The 16,975-nt window shown below is 36.5% G+C and overlaps 1 protein-coding gene across 8 annotated transcripts in view; it reads left to right on the top strand.

Moving 5' to 3' along the window:
* Window positions 1-16,975, top strand: part of FAM13A (family with sequence similarity 13 member A) — a 405,569-nt gene that overhangs the window by 130,482 nt on the left and 258,112 nt on the right. For 5 of the 8 annotated variants that reach the window (XM_030914589.1, XM_030914582.1, XM_030914592.1 and 2 more), the window contains one exon: window positions 6,060-6,237. The exons of the other annotated variants lie outside the window; for them this stretch is intronic. In XM_030914589.1, the coding sequence (XP_030770449.1) occupies window positions 6,060-6,237 (178 nt within the window). The remainder of the gene's footprint in view (window positions 1-6,059; window positions 6,238-16,975) is intronic. 8 annotated transcript variants of the gene reach the window in all.

Raw genomic sequence — 16,975 nt, 5'->3', positions numbered from 1 at the left:
GTATGCTATATATACTGTGCTAGTTGAATGTTTGCATTTTAGCTTGAGAAATGGGTCAAATGTAGCCAACAACAAATGAGAACTTTCAAGAAAACTTGAATAATTTGAAGTGGTACTTTTCACTAATGGTGAGAGAGAGTTTTTGTCCTGAAAAAAGATTAATGTTGAAGAAAATGATGACTATTTTAGTTGTGAACCATTATTTCCATCTGCAAAGTTTTCTTAGAATTTTTGAACTTATGAATTATAACACATGATCCTAGTTTTTATTCCAATTTAATTCTAAAAATGACTACAAGTTTAAAGCAGTTAACATATGTTAATACATCTGCAGAGGTGCATTTCACTTCTGTTTCTGAGGCTCGTCTATGAAATTTTATTGCTGAGTGTCCTTTCCCTGTGACCACTAAAGTAGCTTTTTTTTCTATTTAGATACTATCTGTAATCTAATTCCTACCTGACAGTAATATTCCATCCAACTCAGCAAATTCTGTAAATGGACTAAATTATTCCACATTTCTTTAAAATATATTTGAAGTGTAGATGTACTGTATTCCTGTTAGTTTGTCTTATTGTGTGTCTTAAAAATGTGTATCATTCTTTAAAACAATGTCTTGAGCTCTTTTAATATGCACGGCATGGAGAGTGTTTAAAAGATGGTCAAAACTCAACCACCAACTCTAAAAGAGCTTGTATTTGCCAGTTTATAGATTTTTTTACTTTAGCTGCGGATATCAACTACATTTCAAGGAGACCTTCCTGACAATCTTATTTATAATCTCAATCACTAGCCTTCACCCTGATCCAAGTACTCCCAATTCCCCTAGCCCTGTTACTGTATTTATTGCCTAATGTCTCACCTGCTAGATGGTAGGTTCCATGTGGGTAGGGATTTTCTGTTTATTTTGTTTACGGATTTATCTTAAATGCTTGGAATGGTGCCTGGCACAGAGTAGTCACTCAATAAATGTTTTCAGAATGATTAAATGAATAAAACATCTTCCAACACAAGACAAATTTAAATTGCATTCTTAATCTGTCCCCATGTCTAACCATCCCGCCAGCATCAGCCTGATTCAGGCCCTGGGCCCTTTCCTTCTGGGTGGTTACAGTAGCCTCTTAAGTAATCTTGCTGCTTTCAAATGTGCCCTACAGTCTAGACTCAGCAGAGCAGCCAGAGTGGTGACCCCCTCAAGGCAGATCATGTCTCCCCACAGCTCAAAACCCTCACACAGAAAACAAAACAAAACAAGAAAAGACCATAGCTTTTAGTCAAATTTAATCAGATGGTAATGATCTGTCCTTTTCCACTTGCGTCGTCTCCCCATTTCATCTCCTGCTACTCTCCCTACCCACCACCACTTGGCCCCAGCCCCAGGACCTTCATCTCAGGCCCTTTGCATGTATGTTTCCTTGCCTACTACACACTTTATTTATTTCAGCTCTGCTCAAATGTCATGGTATCAGAGGGGCCTCCCTGACCATGTTGAGTGAAATAACATCTTCTTCCCTGACATCACTCTGCTTTACTCCACTTTATCCTGCTTGCTATTTCTTCATAGCATGTATGTTACCACTTCGTATATATTTTAAACATTTATCTTTTAATTTTCTTGCCTTCGATTAGAATATGTTTCATACAAGCATGGAGTTTGCTTTTTGTATTAGTCAGGGCATATACTAATATGCCCCATTAGTATTCTCTAAAGGGACAGAACTAATAGGATAGATGGATATATGAAGGAGGCTTATTAAGGAGTATTGGCTTACATGATCACAAGGTAAAGTCCCGCAATAGCCCATCTACAAGCTGAGAGCCAGTAAGCCAGTCTGATTCCCAAAACCTCAAAAGTAGGAAGCCCACAGCACAGCCTTCAGTCTGTGGCAGAAGGCCTGAGAGCTCCTGGAAAATCCAGGGGTCCAAGAGTGGGTCCAGTGTAAGACCAAGGGTCCAAAAGTTGAAGAACTTGAAGTCTGATGTTCAAGAGCAGGAAGCATCCAGAATGGAGAGAGATGGAGGGCAGAAGACTCAGCCAGTCTAGTCCTTACGTGTTCCTCTGTTTGCTTTTATTCTAGCCGCACTGGCAACTGATTAGATGCCCACCCAGACTGAGGGTGGGTCTGCCCCTCCCAGTCCACTGACTCAAATGTTAATCTCCTTTGGCAACACCTTCACAGACACACCCAGGAACAATACTTTGCATCCTTCAATCCAGTCAAGTTGATACTCAATATTAACCATCACAGTGTTGTTTAATGCTGTCTCCCTGGTGTTAGAGAATATTAGACACATAGAAAGTGTGTGATAAACATCATACATAGTGTGCAACAAATGTACATTTTGGATGCATGTAAACAAAAATAGAAGCATTGTGAACTCTCATTTATCATGTGAGACCTTAAGTGAGTCATCATAATTATCAATGTAAATACAAGAGCATGAGTGTGTAAGGCAGTGTTTATTGTATTTAGATATCAATAAATCAAAACATAAAGCCATAGCAAAGTAATTATTAGGAACTTTTTTTTTTGACAGAGTCTCTGTCACCCAGGCTAGAGTGCAGTGGCGTGATCATGGCTCACTTCAGCTTTGACTTCCCCAAGCTCAAGTGATCCTCCCATTTCAGTCTCCCAAGTAGCTGGTTGGAGGCACGACAGGCATGTGCGGACACACTTAGCTAATTTTTGCATTTTTTGTAGAGATGGGGTTTCACATGTTGCCCAGGCTGGTCTTGAACTCCCAAGCTGAAGGAATCCGCCTGCCTTGGCCTCCTAAAGTGCTGGAATTACAGGCATGAGCCACCACACCCTGGCAATTACTATGAGCTTTCTTTCTCACAAGCGTCAGAAGGCATCTTCCTGATAGGCACAGTTGTGCCACCACTGCCTCCATGCTGCTACCCTAGGCATTCTTCTGCAAGCCTCCTCTGAAGGTGTTGAGCAGTTATTATTCTCATATGTAGGAAATCTTATTTGTAGGGTTGCAGCAGGCTGGCAGTAATGGTAATATTTACCAGATATTTCTGGAAACACTTTACAAAATGCAGATACATAATTAATCTGTATGAAAAGAGATGAGGCAAAATATCATGCTAATAAATTAAGGTCTTTACTGTTAGTGTATTTGAACAGGGATTCAAGAGGTAAATTATAAATGTGGGTGTGCTGCTGTCAAAGCCACTGATGTAGAGGACACTCACATCCTTGCCCAGTGGGTGATTCCAGGAATCCATGAATCTATCTTCAATCACAGGAGACAAAAATGCTGTGGAAATGGAAGGAGGTAGATATAAGATATTTCTTTTTCAGTTACTTTTGACTTTTGAGAATATGTTTAGTGATTCTTCCATTCAGGCCATAATGATTTTTTTTTTTGTTTTTGAGGCAGAGTCTTACTCTGTAGCCCAGGCTGGAGTGCAATGCGCGATCTCGGCTCACTGTAACCTCCACTTCCCAGGTTCAAGCAATTCTCCTGCCTCAGCTTCGTGAGTAGCTGGGATTACAGGTGCACGCCACCATGCCCCACTAATTTTTGTATTTTTAGTAGAGACAGGGTTTCATCATGTTGTTCACGCTGGTCTCAAACTCCTGACCTTGTGATCTGCCCACCTCAGCCTCCCAAAGTGCTGGGATTACAGACGTGAACCACTGCGCCCAGCTGCCATAAACAATTTTATGTTATTTTGCTAAACGTGAAACTCTAAATACATCTGTCTCCCTTCCTATTATTTGGCAATTTTATTTCCTGGAAAAATTGTTTATCGTATTTCAAAAGTTGGAAAATGATGAAAATGCTGCTACTTTTTCAAAGATGTTATTGTCATAAATTCATAACTATTTTGAATCTTCATTTTATTTGACCTGGTGTCTTTACACATTGCATCCCTTATGGTTTGAGGTTTCATTTCAGAGCCAGAAAGCCAGAGGCTGATTGTCAAGGCTGTTGTAATGCTGTTGCTTGTATCTTTAAATGCTGACAATCAGACCACAATTTTAAACAGAGAGCAAACACCCATGAAAACATCCCATAGACTTACTTTGAATTAGTCACTATAAAAAAGAAGACAGAACATTTTCTCTTGGTTCATTATTTATTTTTATAATATAAAGGCATGAGAAATGGGTATCTCCAATTAGTTCTTAATACTCCAACTTAATTATTTTTGCATCTTGTATATCTCTGCTATTTAAGGTCATAGTGCAGTGGAAAACAGTCATTATAAACAATACAACGTAGGTCACATAGGTAGTAGGTAGCAGAACCAGGTTCCTCACCCCAGAAATGACTTGAGCCTTCATTCTGATCTTGTGCTTTGAAGCCTGTCTGTGTCACTGTGTCTGATTCGCTATATGTTTTCACTTCCTGTGTGTAGCATTATGTTATCCAGGTGCTTTGTAACACTGATGAATTGTCTGATTTTGTATCTCATTTCCTTCATTCTTCTGTTTCTTCTTCTTCACTTAACTGGCTAAAGCTGAATTATGTAAGCAATACAACTGCGTATTAATTATAAGTGAATTACATTTTATTCTCTTAGATATCTGTTAAGGTAATGGATTGTAGTCATTCCTCTAAACTACTGTATTTGTTATAAAATATTTTTATTTTCTTCTGAGAGAAAGCATTAAAGTCACAAAACTTAGCAATTTTACTGTATTTGAGTATTGGCAAAACAAATCTTTGAGACTTGAGAGAAACTTTTCATATGTATGCCTATGAATTTTGATATATCATTAGACATTTTGGGGTGTATGCTGGGTTATTAGTCTTTTGTATGAGAAACATATATCAAATTCTGAACCATATGACATGTTAGATGTTGTTAAAGAAAAAGTTATTCTGGCCAGGTGCAGTGGGTCACGCCTGTAATCCCAGCACTTTGGGAGGCCCCAGCCCGGCCAGCGTGGCGAAATGCTGTCTCTACTAAAAATACAAACATTAGCCGGGCATGGTGGTGCACACCTGTAATCAATCCCAGCTACTCAGGAGGCTGAGACAAGAGAATTGCTTGAACGCAGGAGGCAGAGGTTGCAGTGAGCTGAGATCGCACCATGGCCCTCCAGCCTGGGTGACAAGAGCGAGACTCCTTCAAAAAAAAAAAAAAAAAAAGATATTATTCATTCTGAAACTTGTTAAAGAACAGTAAGACAATCTTTATTCAGGACTATTACAATAGCTAGAGGAACTACTGCATTTGGGGTTTTGCAGTGGGGCAGAGAGATTCAGCTCAACTTGGAATACAAGGGAAAGTTGTAATTACATGACTATATAGCAGGGTTGGGATAAGCAGCAGTCAGTGGGTGGAAAATTACTAAGAGGAAAAACCTCAAGGGTCAGGAGAGATTATGGCTAAACAGACCTAACAAGTTTCTTGCTAAAGACAGGCTAAGGTGATCAGACATCATTTGGAGGATGGTAGGAAATGAGTAATTTGGTCAGATATGGAGGGTTATCAGATATGAAGGGTGGGGATTTTGGCTGGACTGACTTAGCAGTATTCTTACTAAAAGTGGACTCTTGAGGGTATGCCCAGAACAGGGCTTAGTTGAAAAAAAGCTCAGAGAAGTCTGACTAGAGATTAATCAAGGAGATAATCTTTGTCAAGATTAAAAAGCTGTTTAGGAATTAAAAGTTTCCTTCAGTTTTCTCTGTGTACAGTATCCTGATCACTAAGTTTAGCATCCCCCATGGTATCCCTTGAAGGTCTCTCATACCATATTTTATTCAAGAGAATTCTGGTTTTGACAAACTTGAAGAAAAAAATCAAATGGAAGATTCCACTGTGGATCAAAAACCTAACCATTGTCTTAATTTGGGGACAAAAACATTAAATTGAAACACAAACCTGTTTTGTGCACTGAATAAACCTTGTGGTTTTTTATATTTCTTGCTTAAGTTAGTAATTCTTTAACATAAAGTCAAATACGCAAGGCCTATCTCAGTGTCTCAAGAGTTTTTTTCTGAATAAAATGTTAGAATGTATTACACCTATGTGCTTTTGTTGTTGTTACTGTGAAATATACCTGAGAACATTTTTATTCTTTTTTTTTTTTTCCAGATGGCAGAAATGATGTTCAGGAGAGTAGCTTAAGAGACTTAATAAAAGAGCTGCCAGACACCCACTACTGCCTCCTCAAGTACCTTTGCCAGTTCTTGACAAAAGTAGCCAAGCATCATATGCAGAATCGCATGAATGTTCACAATCTCGCCACTGTATTTGGGCCAAATTGCTTTCAGTAAGTTAGTGGAGTTTTGCTGTTAATATCATCATGTCCCCCTTTGTGTTTACTACTGTCTGAAATTACTGGGATGTAGAAGCATATTTCAGTCTGAAAATTCAGCCAGCTTATGTTGGAGAAGTTGTATCTTGTTCTTGGGCATGTTAGCCCTGTTTTTATCCCAATTTGAAGAAAGCAGCTATGCCCTTTTTACAAAACTATAATTTGCTATAAATCAAATAGCCTTATTTTAAAATCTGGAAATAAGTTATATTTTAACTAAAAGGGGCATTTAAAAAATCTGTAATCAGAAATGTTGATTAGCAGAAAGAGAAGGAGTATGACATGGTGAATAATTTTTTAAATAGTAATAAAGTTCAAATTATTGCCAATAGATGGAAAATTTTGAACAGACTATGCCAGTATCAGAAAAATATAACTTCAGCTTCGTTTACTGGAAATAAACTAGTCTGTGTTAGTAGATTCTTTGTTGCTAGTCACAGGAACATTTGTAAAGCTTCATATTTTATTCTTCTTCTTATTCCATAAAGCTCTTTAATTTTTGATACGTGAAATATGATCCTGCAATCCAGGGACTTTGCTTTTAACTCTCCTGTTAATCACTTCTGATCAAATACATTCCTTCTAGTTATGAGAAGGGAGAGAGAGAACATTCACACTCCAAAAACTCTCAGAAACTCAGCAACTTTTTTTTTTAATAGCATATCTACTTCTCCACTTCATTAATATACAGGCTTATTCAGCTGCCCAGAACTAGTAATATTACAGTCCTTAGAATCATTGTCTAAATATAGATTCTAGTTTACATCCTAGTGACTACAGGGTTCCAGGTCATTCACAGCCTAATTTAGGTAGATGTTCTACCTTAATAACTATCCTGATTGTAATTCTAAAGATGTTAACTTTTAAATAGTGGCATTTCACAGGATATATTAGGGTGTCGTGAATAAATATCTCAGATACAGGATCCACTAATTTTTGTCTTATTCAGAAGCTCCGTGATAGTAAAAAGTCTATATTTATTCTTATATTTGTTCTGCCCAGTAAACCTTTGTTTGGTGACTTACATGTGAGAAACGTGTAAGTAGAAAATTGTTGAATAATTCTGAAACCTAGATTCTAGAACAGGTAAAAATGAATTTGTAAATAGAATGCTTATTTAGTAAGCATTAAACACAGATCCATACCTCATTACTAACTTAGAAATTGGACTTGATCTGGAATTTCTGGTAATCTGCTCCAGTTAGTGAGTCAGAATGTTAATTAGTAATGAGTGTTTATTATAGGTTCTAATTAGTATGGTTTTACAGTTTTTCTATTGTTATAAAATATACATAAAATAACATATACCAATTTAACCTGTTTGGTTCTTTTTGAGACAGAGTCTCGCTCTGTTACCCAGGCTAGAGTGCAGTGGTACGATCTTGGCTTACTGCAACCTCCACCCTCTGGGCTCCAGCAATCCTCTCACTTCAGCCTCCTGAGTAGCTGGGACTACAGGCACATGCCACCATGCCCGATTAGTTTTTATATTTTTTGTAGAGGCAGGGTTTCACCATGTCACCTAGGCTGGTTCTGGGCTCAAGCAATCCACCTGCGGCAACCTCCCTAAGCGCTGGGATTACGGGCATGAGCCACTGTGCCTGGCCAACTCAGATTTTTAAACTAATGCTTAGCTAGTTTTAGCATTTTTGCAAATTCCATTTACCTAACAGATCAGTCATTTACCTAAAAGGTCAGTCATTTAATGTAGCCATGTAGCTTTTTTTTTTTTTTTTTTTAGAGTCTGGCTCTGTCACCCAGGTTGGAGTGCAGTGGTGAAATCTTGGGTCACTGCAACCTCTGCCTCCTGGGTTCATGTGATTCTCCTGCCTCAGTCTCTTGAGTAGCTGGGATTATAGGCGCCTGCCACCATACCCAGCTAATTTTGGGGTTTTTAGTAGAGACGGGGTTTCACCATGTTGGCCAGGTTGGTCTCGACCTCCTGACCTCAAGTGAACCTCCCACCTCCACCTCCCAAAGTGCTGGGATTACAGGCCGACCTTCATGTAGCTTTTGAAATGTATGTGGTATAAGATTATACAATAATTCGTTTAAATTTTTAAATTTTCTTGTCTGTTGTTACATCTTCTTTCTCTTTTCTAATGTTAATTTTGCCTTCTCACTATTTATCCTGGCCAGAGTAGCCAAGCTTTTTGTTTATTATTCTTCTCAAATAATCCATTTTTAACTTTATTGAATAAATTTGCCTTAACATTTTTCTATTTCATTAACTCCTATTTTCATATTTATCAATTACTAGAACTTAACTGGTTTTTTTCAAGCTTTTCCCCTGTTTTCATAATATGAAAAATTTCAGTCATACAATTTGAAGGAGCATAACTTAGATTATACATTTTCTCATTAACTAGATGAAATAAATGTGCTTTATCTCTGTATATATATGTAAATATGTATTTTTTGTTGAACCATTTGAAACTAAGTTGCAGACCTCAGCTATTTCACTGTTAAATACTTAATCATGCATCCTTAAAAATGAGGACTTTTTGCTATATAACCACAATATGTTTATTATGCCTAAGAAAATGGACAATTCCATCATATCATTTGGAGAGTCCATTTAAGTATCCCAATTTGTCACAATTTATTTTTCTCAGAAGAGGATCCAATGGTTCATCCATTCTTCTTAGTTGTTAGGTCTCTTTAGTTTGTCTTAATAAAGAACAGTCCTTCCATGTGTGCACACCCATGTGCAGGGGTGCCCACACGGTTGTTTCGTTTGTGTTTAACCACAACTTTTTTTTCTACCACATTGACTGTTGAAAAATTTTTAATTTAATTTTATGTTAAGTTTCTGGATACATGTGCAGGATGTGTAGGTTTGTTACACAGGTAGACATGTGCCGTGGTGGTTTGCTGCAACACCTAGGTGTTAAGCGCAGCGTACCTTAGCTGTTTTTCCTGATGCAACCACATTGAGTTTTTAAGAAACCAGACATCATCCTGTGGAATATTGTACAGTGTGAATTTGTCTGATTATTTTCTTGTGGTGTGGTTAAGTTGTTTTTCTATTCTCTGAATCTACTATAATCTATAAGTCAGATATAAAATCTTAGTTATATTCAGATTTTTTGGCCAGAATACTTTATCAGCAATATTGTATCCTTAATGTTGTATCCCATTAGAAGCCATGTAATGTTAAGTTGTCTCACACTTATTGATGCTTACTTTGCTTTGTTAGTTAAAGTCACCGCTTTCAAATCTCTCTATTGTAGGGCTGTGGCACTCCCTTTGCAGTTAGCAAGTAATTCATTAGGTGACTACTTGGGCATCATGCAAATGCATATTCCTCCCAATTCACTATCCATTTGATTGTCTATTGATCATCCTAGCCTGATTCAGTTTTTTCTCTTTGGGTTGTAGAATGTTGATTTTTAAACTCTACTAGTATCTTTTTTTTCTATTTCTTTTAGTGATACTCTTCTATAAAGAAGAGCTTTCCCTTGTCAGTGGGGAATGAACAATATTAAATTTTCCTGTGCTCATATTATCCCAAATTTGGCAGTTGTGGGAGTCCCTTTAGGCTGGCAACTGTGTCCTTTTGACAAAACCCTGTAATAGTATTTCCTACCTTTCTAGCTGAAGATGATGTCTGAGGATGGAATTAACCATTTCTCCAAGGGGCTTTGGTTTCTTTTGTAGAAGAATTATATTTGGAAGCCAAGATCTGGGTGCTAAGTTATTTGTATTTAGGTCTTAATGACTTCTAGAGCAAGGAAATAAAGAAAGAAATGAATACTTGAATGATGGAATGACTGAATGGAAGAAATAATGGATTTATATTGATATTTTGAGTTTAATTTTAACATTATAATATTCTTTCTTAACTACTTTGATTTCATATTTGTAACTCCATACTCTGACAGTGAAAAATCTTGCTTCCTAAAAAATAAGGATATTTATTTGCTTTTCTCCACAGCGTACATAAAATGTGTATTTTATGTATAGATGTAAAGTGTCACAACATCAGGGAAACCATTGAGTAATGTTTAAGACATCTGGCAGTCTGTATTGTCCCTATATCTGGCTAAGAGTATGTATTCAAAGTAAAGGGTGGTTGTCTTCTCCATTTGGCATATAATTGAGTTCACTTGTTTCCAGTTTTGGACTGCAGCGCTTCTTTTCCTTTTCAATGTAATTTTGTTTAAATTTTTATAACATTTACATGGCTTAAACATGAAAATTGGCCTGGCACAGTGGTTCAAGCCTGTAATCCCACCACTTTGGGAGGCCAAGGCAGGTGGATCACTTGAGGTCAGGAGTTTGAGATCAGCCTGACCAACATGGTGAAACCCCATCTCTACTAAAAATACAAAAATTAGCCAGATGTGGTGGCAGGTGCCTGTAATCGCAGCTACTTGAGAGGCTGAGGCATGAGAATCACTTGAACCTGGGAAGTGGAGGTTGCAGTAAGCTGATACCGTGCCACTGTACTGCAGACTGGGAGATAGGGCAAGACTCAATTTCAAAAAAGAAAAAAAGAAAAAAAAAGTGAAAATTATGCATAGAGAAAGAGGTTTACTCAGAAGTTTCCCTTTTATCATTCTTTCTATACTGTTCAACCTCTTGCTGTCTTTGGAAAACATTTTTATTAGTTTCCGTCTTATCCTTCAATGTTTCTTTTTGTAAAAATAAATGTGTATATGTAGTTACATTATGTATATTATGTGATGTCTATATGTGTTCATTCTTATTTCTATGTCTTCCTTACACTGTTCTTCACTTTGCTTTTTATCTGCAAATCTTAGAGATCATTCCAACAGTTTATTTTTTTACTCTTTTTTGTGCTTGTGTATTACTTCATTGCTTGGACGAAGTAAATTTTAGTCAATGGTACTTTTCTGATCGTCATTTGTTTCCAATCTTTTATTGTTAGGTATGATCCCGCATCAAATAAACTTGTGCATATGTATCACCAAGATTAATTCCTAGATGTGAGATTTCTGGGTCAAAGAACAAATGCCACCATATCTTTAGATAGTCCCAATTCCCCTCCATAGAGGATGAGTCAGTGTTACATGTCTATTAGCAGCATGCAAGAGTCTCTGTTTTTCAGTCTTGCCAAGAGGATTTTGTGAAAATTTTGAAGTCTTGCCAGTCTAATAGGTCAGATGTGATATCCCAGTGTGGATTTTTTAAGTTTTAAGAGTTTTATTGAGACACCGTTTATATACCCTACAATTTGCCATGTGAAGTATATAATTTGTTGGTTTTGAATAAGTACAGAATTGTGGAACCATCACCACAGTCACTTTTAGAATATTTTATCATCCCCAAAAGAAATGCTGTGCTGTTAGCACTTACTTCCCATTTCTTCCTAATCACTCCCCACGACAACCTGGTTCTAGGCAACCACTTATCTACTTTCTGTGTCTAGAGAGTTGCCTATTCTGGACATTTCATAGAAATGGAGCCATACAATGTGTGTTCTTTTCTGATTGGACTCTTTCACTTAGCAAAATGTCTTTAAGGCTCATCCATTTTGTAGCATGTGTCAGTACATCATTCCTTTTATGGCAGAATAATATTTCAATGTAGAGATATACTAGTTGATGTGTTTATCAATTCATTAGTTGATGGGTATTTGTGTTACTTCTAGTTTCTGGCTATTTCAAATGATGCTGCTATGAACATTTGTATACATGTCCATGTGTGGAATTATGTCTTCATTTGTCTTGGGTATATAACTAGGAGTAGAATTATTGGGTCTCATGGTAGCTGTTTAAAATTTTGAGGAACTACCAAAATGTTTACTGAAGTGGCTGTACCATTTTACATTCCCTCATGCATTTGTTCCCTCATATATTCCCATTAGCAATGGGATGTGCTTATCATGCTGAAAGAGACTAAAATAAAATAGATATTCAAAGAAAAATAAAACCTGAGGACCTAATAGGAAAATGGCAAAAGACAAAAATATATGAAGAGAAAGACACATGGCCATGTACATTTCCATCAGCAATGTATGGGCGAACCAATTTCTTTACATCCTTGTCAAACCTTGTTAATATCTTTTTGATTCCATTCCTGTGGGAATGAAACACTATTTCATTTTGGTTTTGATTTGCATTTCCCTGATTACTAAAGAAATTGAATATTTTCATGTGCTTATTGGCCACTTGTATATTTTTGGAGAAATGTTTATTCAGATCTGCCTATTTTTAAGTTGATTTATTTGTCTTTATTATTGAGTTATTACAGTTGTTTATATACTTTGCATACAAATTCCTTATCAGGTACAGGATTTGTAAATATTTTCTCCTATTCTGTAAGTTGCCTTTTCATTTTCTTGATCGTGTCCTTTCAAGCACAGAGGTATTTATTTTTGATGGAGTCCAATGTATCTGTTTTTTCTTTTGTCACTTATGCTTTTTGTGTTGTACCTGAGAAAGTTTTGGCTAACCCAGGTCATGAAGATTTATTCATCTTTTCTTCTAAGAGTTTTATAGTTCTGACTGTTACGTTTAGGTCTATGGAGTTACTTTGGAGTTAACTTTTGTGAATGGTATAAAGGAGTCCAACTTCATTCCTCTGCATGTGGCTGTCCAGTTGTCCTAGCATCATTTGTTGAAGATTGTTTTTCCCCATTGAATTATCTCAGCACCCTTGTCAAAAATAAGCTGACCACAATTATTGGGGCTTCTTTCTGAACTGATAGTTCTATTCCATTGATCTGTATATCTATTCTTATTTCAGTACCATAGTATTTTGATAACTCTGTAGCTTTTTAATGAGTTTTGAAATCATGAAGTTTCAGTACTCCAAGTTTGTTCTTCTTTTCAAGATTGTTTTGGCTAGTCTGATTTCATTGTATTTCTATACAAATTTTAGGATCAGTTCGTAAATTTCTACAAAAAAGTTAGCTAGTATTTTGATAGGATGTTCTGTTGAATCTGTAGATCAATTTGGAGAGTACTTTATTGCCATTTTAGCAAAATTAAATCTCCCAATATGTAAGCATGAAATATTTTTCCATTTACTTAGGTCTTTAATTTGTTTCAATAATGTTTTATGGTTTTCAGGGTAGAAGTTTTGCAATTATTTTGTTAAATCTATTCTTAAGTATTTTTTTCTTTTAGGTGCTATTCTACATGTAATTGTTTTCTCAGTTTTATTTTCAGATTGCTCATTACTAATACCAGTATAGCACATGTGTTTTCTTATAAATGAAACTAAACATTTTTACTTGTATTTAAGGGCCATATGTCTTTTTCCTCATATACCTGTTGGTGTCTTTTGCCATTTTCCTATTAGGGCCTCAGGTTTTATTTTTCCTTGTTGAATACTTATTTTATTTATTTTTAGTCTCTTTTATCCATCATAATCACACTTAAAACTCTAATTTTCCTCTCAGTATTACTTTGTCTCCTCATTTTCACTATTATTTTACCACTTCATTTAATAGGTTGGGTTATCCAAGATATAACTCTGAGACTAAGTTTTCAAGCAGAAGTTTCATTGGGTAGTACTTTTTGGAACCATTCTTTCCTTATACCTATAAGGAATAGACAAAGGTAGGATTAGGCATACGTTGAACTGCCATGAAGTTGTAACACAGGATTCATTCAGTCCCAGGGGAGCTTAGAAGATAGGATGACCTTTCAGATTAATCCCTAATTGAATCAAAGGGTTTAGTCTCTTTACCCTATTTCCATCAATCACTGGAGGTGATCCGTGCCAGGGACATGGTGTAGTCTCAGAAGTGGGACTTGGCCATGAGCCATAAGCAGGCAGCACTTTCAGTGGGATGGGGTGGATAATGAATATTTCTGGCATGAAGGAGACACCTGGGCATCACCTCATAGAACAAATATTTTCTTTTAAAAATTCATTAAACCTTGGACTGTGAGCTATATATGTTGTATATGATTTTTCTAAGGAAATCCTCAATATTCCAGTTTCTAAGACAAATAAACGTCCTCCTGAATACTTTATTGTTCTTAGGAATTAGCAGGAATTGCTTTTCATAAGTTGTGATAGTTATTACAATGAGTATTGGATTTTCAGTGGTTTGGAGAGCATGACATATAAAAGGAAGTTAGTCTAGTTCTTATTCTGCCAATTAGTAGTCCTTATTCTACTAATGCAGGTAGATTTGACCTGCATTGTTTATTTTCCTGTTAAATATTCTGTAAAACAGAACCCACAGAGTTTGCTTTGAAATTTAAGTGAAACTGTAAGAGAAAGTTCTCGTACATAGTAAGCAATTGACTGAGTGGTGTTGGAATCCATGTACATTTAATTAAATACATTTAAAACTGCATTAAGGGAAAGATCAGGTTTTATGGGTTCTGCCCATCATACTACTTAGTGAACCAGGGGCTCTTTAAAAACATGAGATAGAAGACATGACATTCCTCTTACCTCAGTTGTCATAGTTCTCACTTAAAACAAGCTTCTCACGGTATTGAGTATGCTTGTTAATATTTAATGGAATAGAAAATGTTCTTGCCCAATAAAATTTCCCAACACAAGCCAACTTCTTCAACTTAGTATTTGTATCAGACACCTTCTGACCTCCTCAGATTGCCTTGACTCTACCCCCATTCCAGACCAATCTGCTGCCACCAGGCTTGAACCTTTCTCCTGCCTTGGGAATGCTGGATTTTTCTCTTTGGCTTCTGCCTTATAGCTGGGTCAACCAGCCACCTGCTCAGAGTTTCTGGCTTCCGCCATCACTTTTGAACCCTAGACTCAGATCTTAATTTCTGATGGGGTAACAGAGTCATGGCATATGCCTGGAAATCTAGAACAGTTAAATAGGAGTCAGGAGGAAACATGGATTTTTTTCTTCTTCCCATGGAACACATTAAATGTTTCTTCATCCCATGGCTTCTCCTTGCAGCTTATCTGGGGAATTCCAGACTGCCAAGCAAAGCATCTGTTGAGCAAACTGTTATGTGTCTTTGTACTAGCAAATAAGAAATATTTAGGTATTTCTAATATAATGAATCTCATACATACCCAATGTTATCCTTAAATATTCTTAAAGTGTAAAATCTCTCACCTAATCTTTTTTTTTTTTTTTTTTTTTTTTTTTTTTTTTTTTTTTTTGAGACGGAGTCTCGCTCTGTCACCCAAGCTGGAGTGCACTGGCCAGATCTCAGCTCACTGCAAGCTCCGCCTCCCAGGTTCACGCCATTCTCCTGCCTCAGCCTCCCGAGCAGCTGGGACTACAGGCGCCCGCCACCTCGCCCGGCTAGTTTTTTGTATTTTTTAGTAGAGACGGGGTTTCACCGTGTTAGCCAGGATGGTCTCGATCTCCTGACCTTGTGATCCGCCCGCCTCGGCCTCCCAAAGTGCTGGGATTACAGGCTTGAGCCACCGCGCCCGGCCCTCTCACCTAATCTTAAGAAAATATATTTTCCTAATGTATTAGAACTGTCTCCTGCATCATTAGGTGCACAGTGCCTTAGAGCGGGTTCTAAAGAAACTGAAAGAAAACAAGGCAATGATGAGGACGTTGGTGTATTATTTTGACAGCAGGGATACCAGGCAGGGTGGGTGAGAAAAGGAGGCAAGGAGGGATGTGAAATAATGTAAAGTGTGCACAGCTCTTTCACAAGATGCATAACAGTTTTTATTTGCCATTGTTTAGAGTGTATTTAAAAATCTGATTGTTAAGTGATATTGATGAACAGACCAAAGCCTTGGCTTTTGGTTCTGGGTTTTTTTGTCTGTTAGTATTCTTAGCACTTTGCATTAAACTCATTGTGCACACTTAGTTTGTACAATTTGATTACATCTGTGTCTTTAATCTCTAATAATTAAATTTGCTATTGCTACTGATGAGTACGTCATTTTGATCAAATTCTACTTAATATCTCTGCGTCCTGTGCCTTTTGTCTATAGATATGTAAATTAATTCTATTCCTTGAAACAAGTGTTTCAGTACTAACCAATAAGATAAAAAGTAATTTTGTAAGTATTCCTGAAACTTTCAAAGATAAATCAGTTTCATATTTTGAATGATAAGCCCTTCTACTTATTCTTCTATCCAAGATGTTACATTTTTTTCTTAGTGGCAGCACCAAAAAAGTTTTACAACTGCTATTGGTCTTCAAGTCTTGCGGAAAAACATCACAATAAGTTAGAGTTTAATACATCAGTAAATATTAGATGAGATCAGCTAAATTTGTAGATGCGAGCATGATATATAACGAGATATTATAATGTTGCTGCCATTTTACCTGCTAATCACTGTTAAACAGCTATATTTGGTTTGCAACACAAAAGTTACTTTTAGAAACTGGTAATTTGGATTGAAAAGTATAAATAGTTGAAATTTTAAAAAATTAAGCCAAACCCTAGTCTCACATATTCATATATTTATAACCTGTTATCTGTTTATAAAATGCAAAATTTTCACTTAATTTTTAGCGTAATTATATTTGTTATTGATATTCTCTATAAATATGTTTTTGGAATATTAAAGAATGGGTGATTGGAAAGTTTGGCCTTTCTCTGCCTAAATCTGCACCAGCCTTATGTAGCACCTATTTTATTGCCTGTAGTTCTGTGCTGGCAATCCTACTGCCACTTGTAACTGTGATAATTGGCTTGCTACTTAAAATTTCTTTTCAAAATGTGTATAAATTTATTTTTATTACAAAAGTAACATATACTCATGGCCAAAAAAAATGTTTTCGGACAAAATTCCCCACAGTATAAAGAT

This window comes from Rhinopithecus roxellana, chromosome 2 (assembly GCF_007565055.1).
Source record: "Rhinopithecus roxellana isolate Shanxi Qingling chromosome 2, ASM756505v1, whole genome shotgun sequence".
NCBI lineage: Eukaryota > Metazoa > Chordata > Mammalia > Primates > Cercopithecidae > Rhinopithecus > Rhinopithecus roxellana.
Note: the sequence above shows the minus strand (reverse complement) of the source record. Positions and strands in the feature narration are given on the sequence as shown.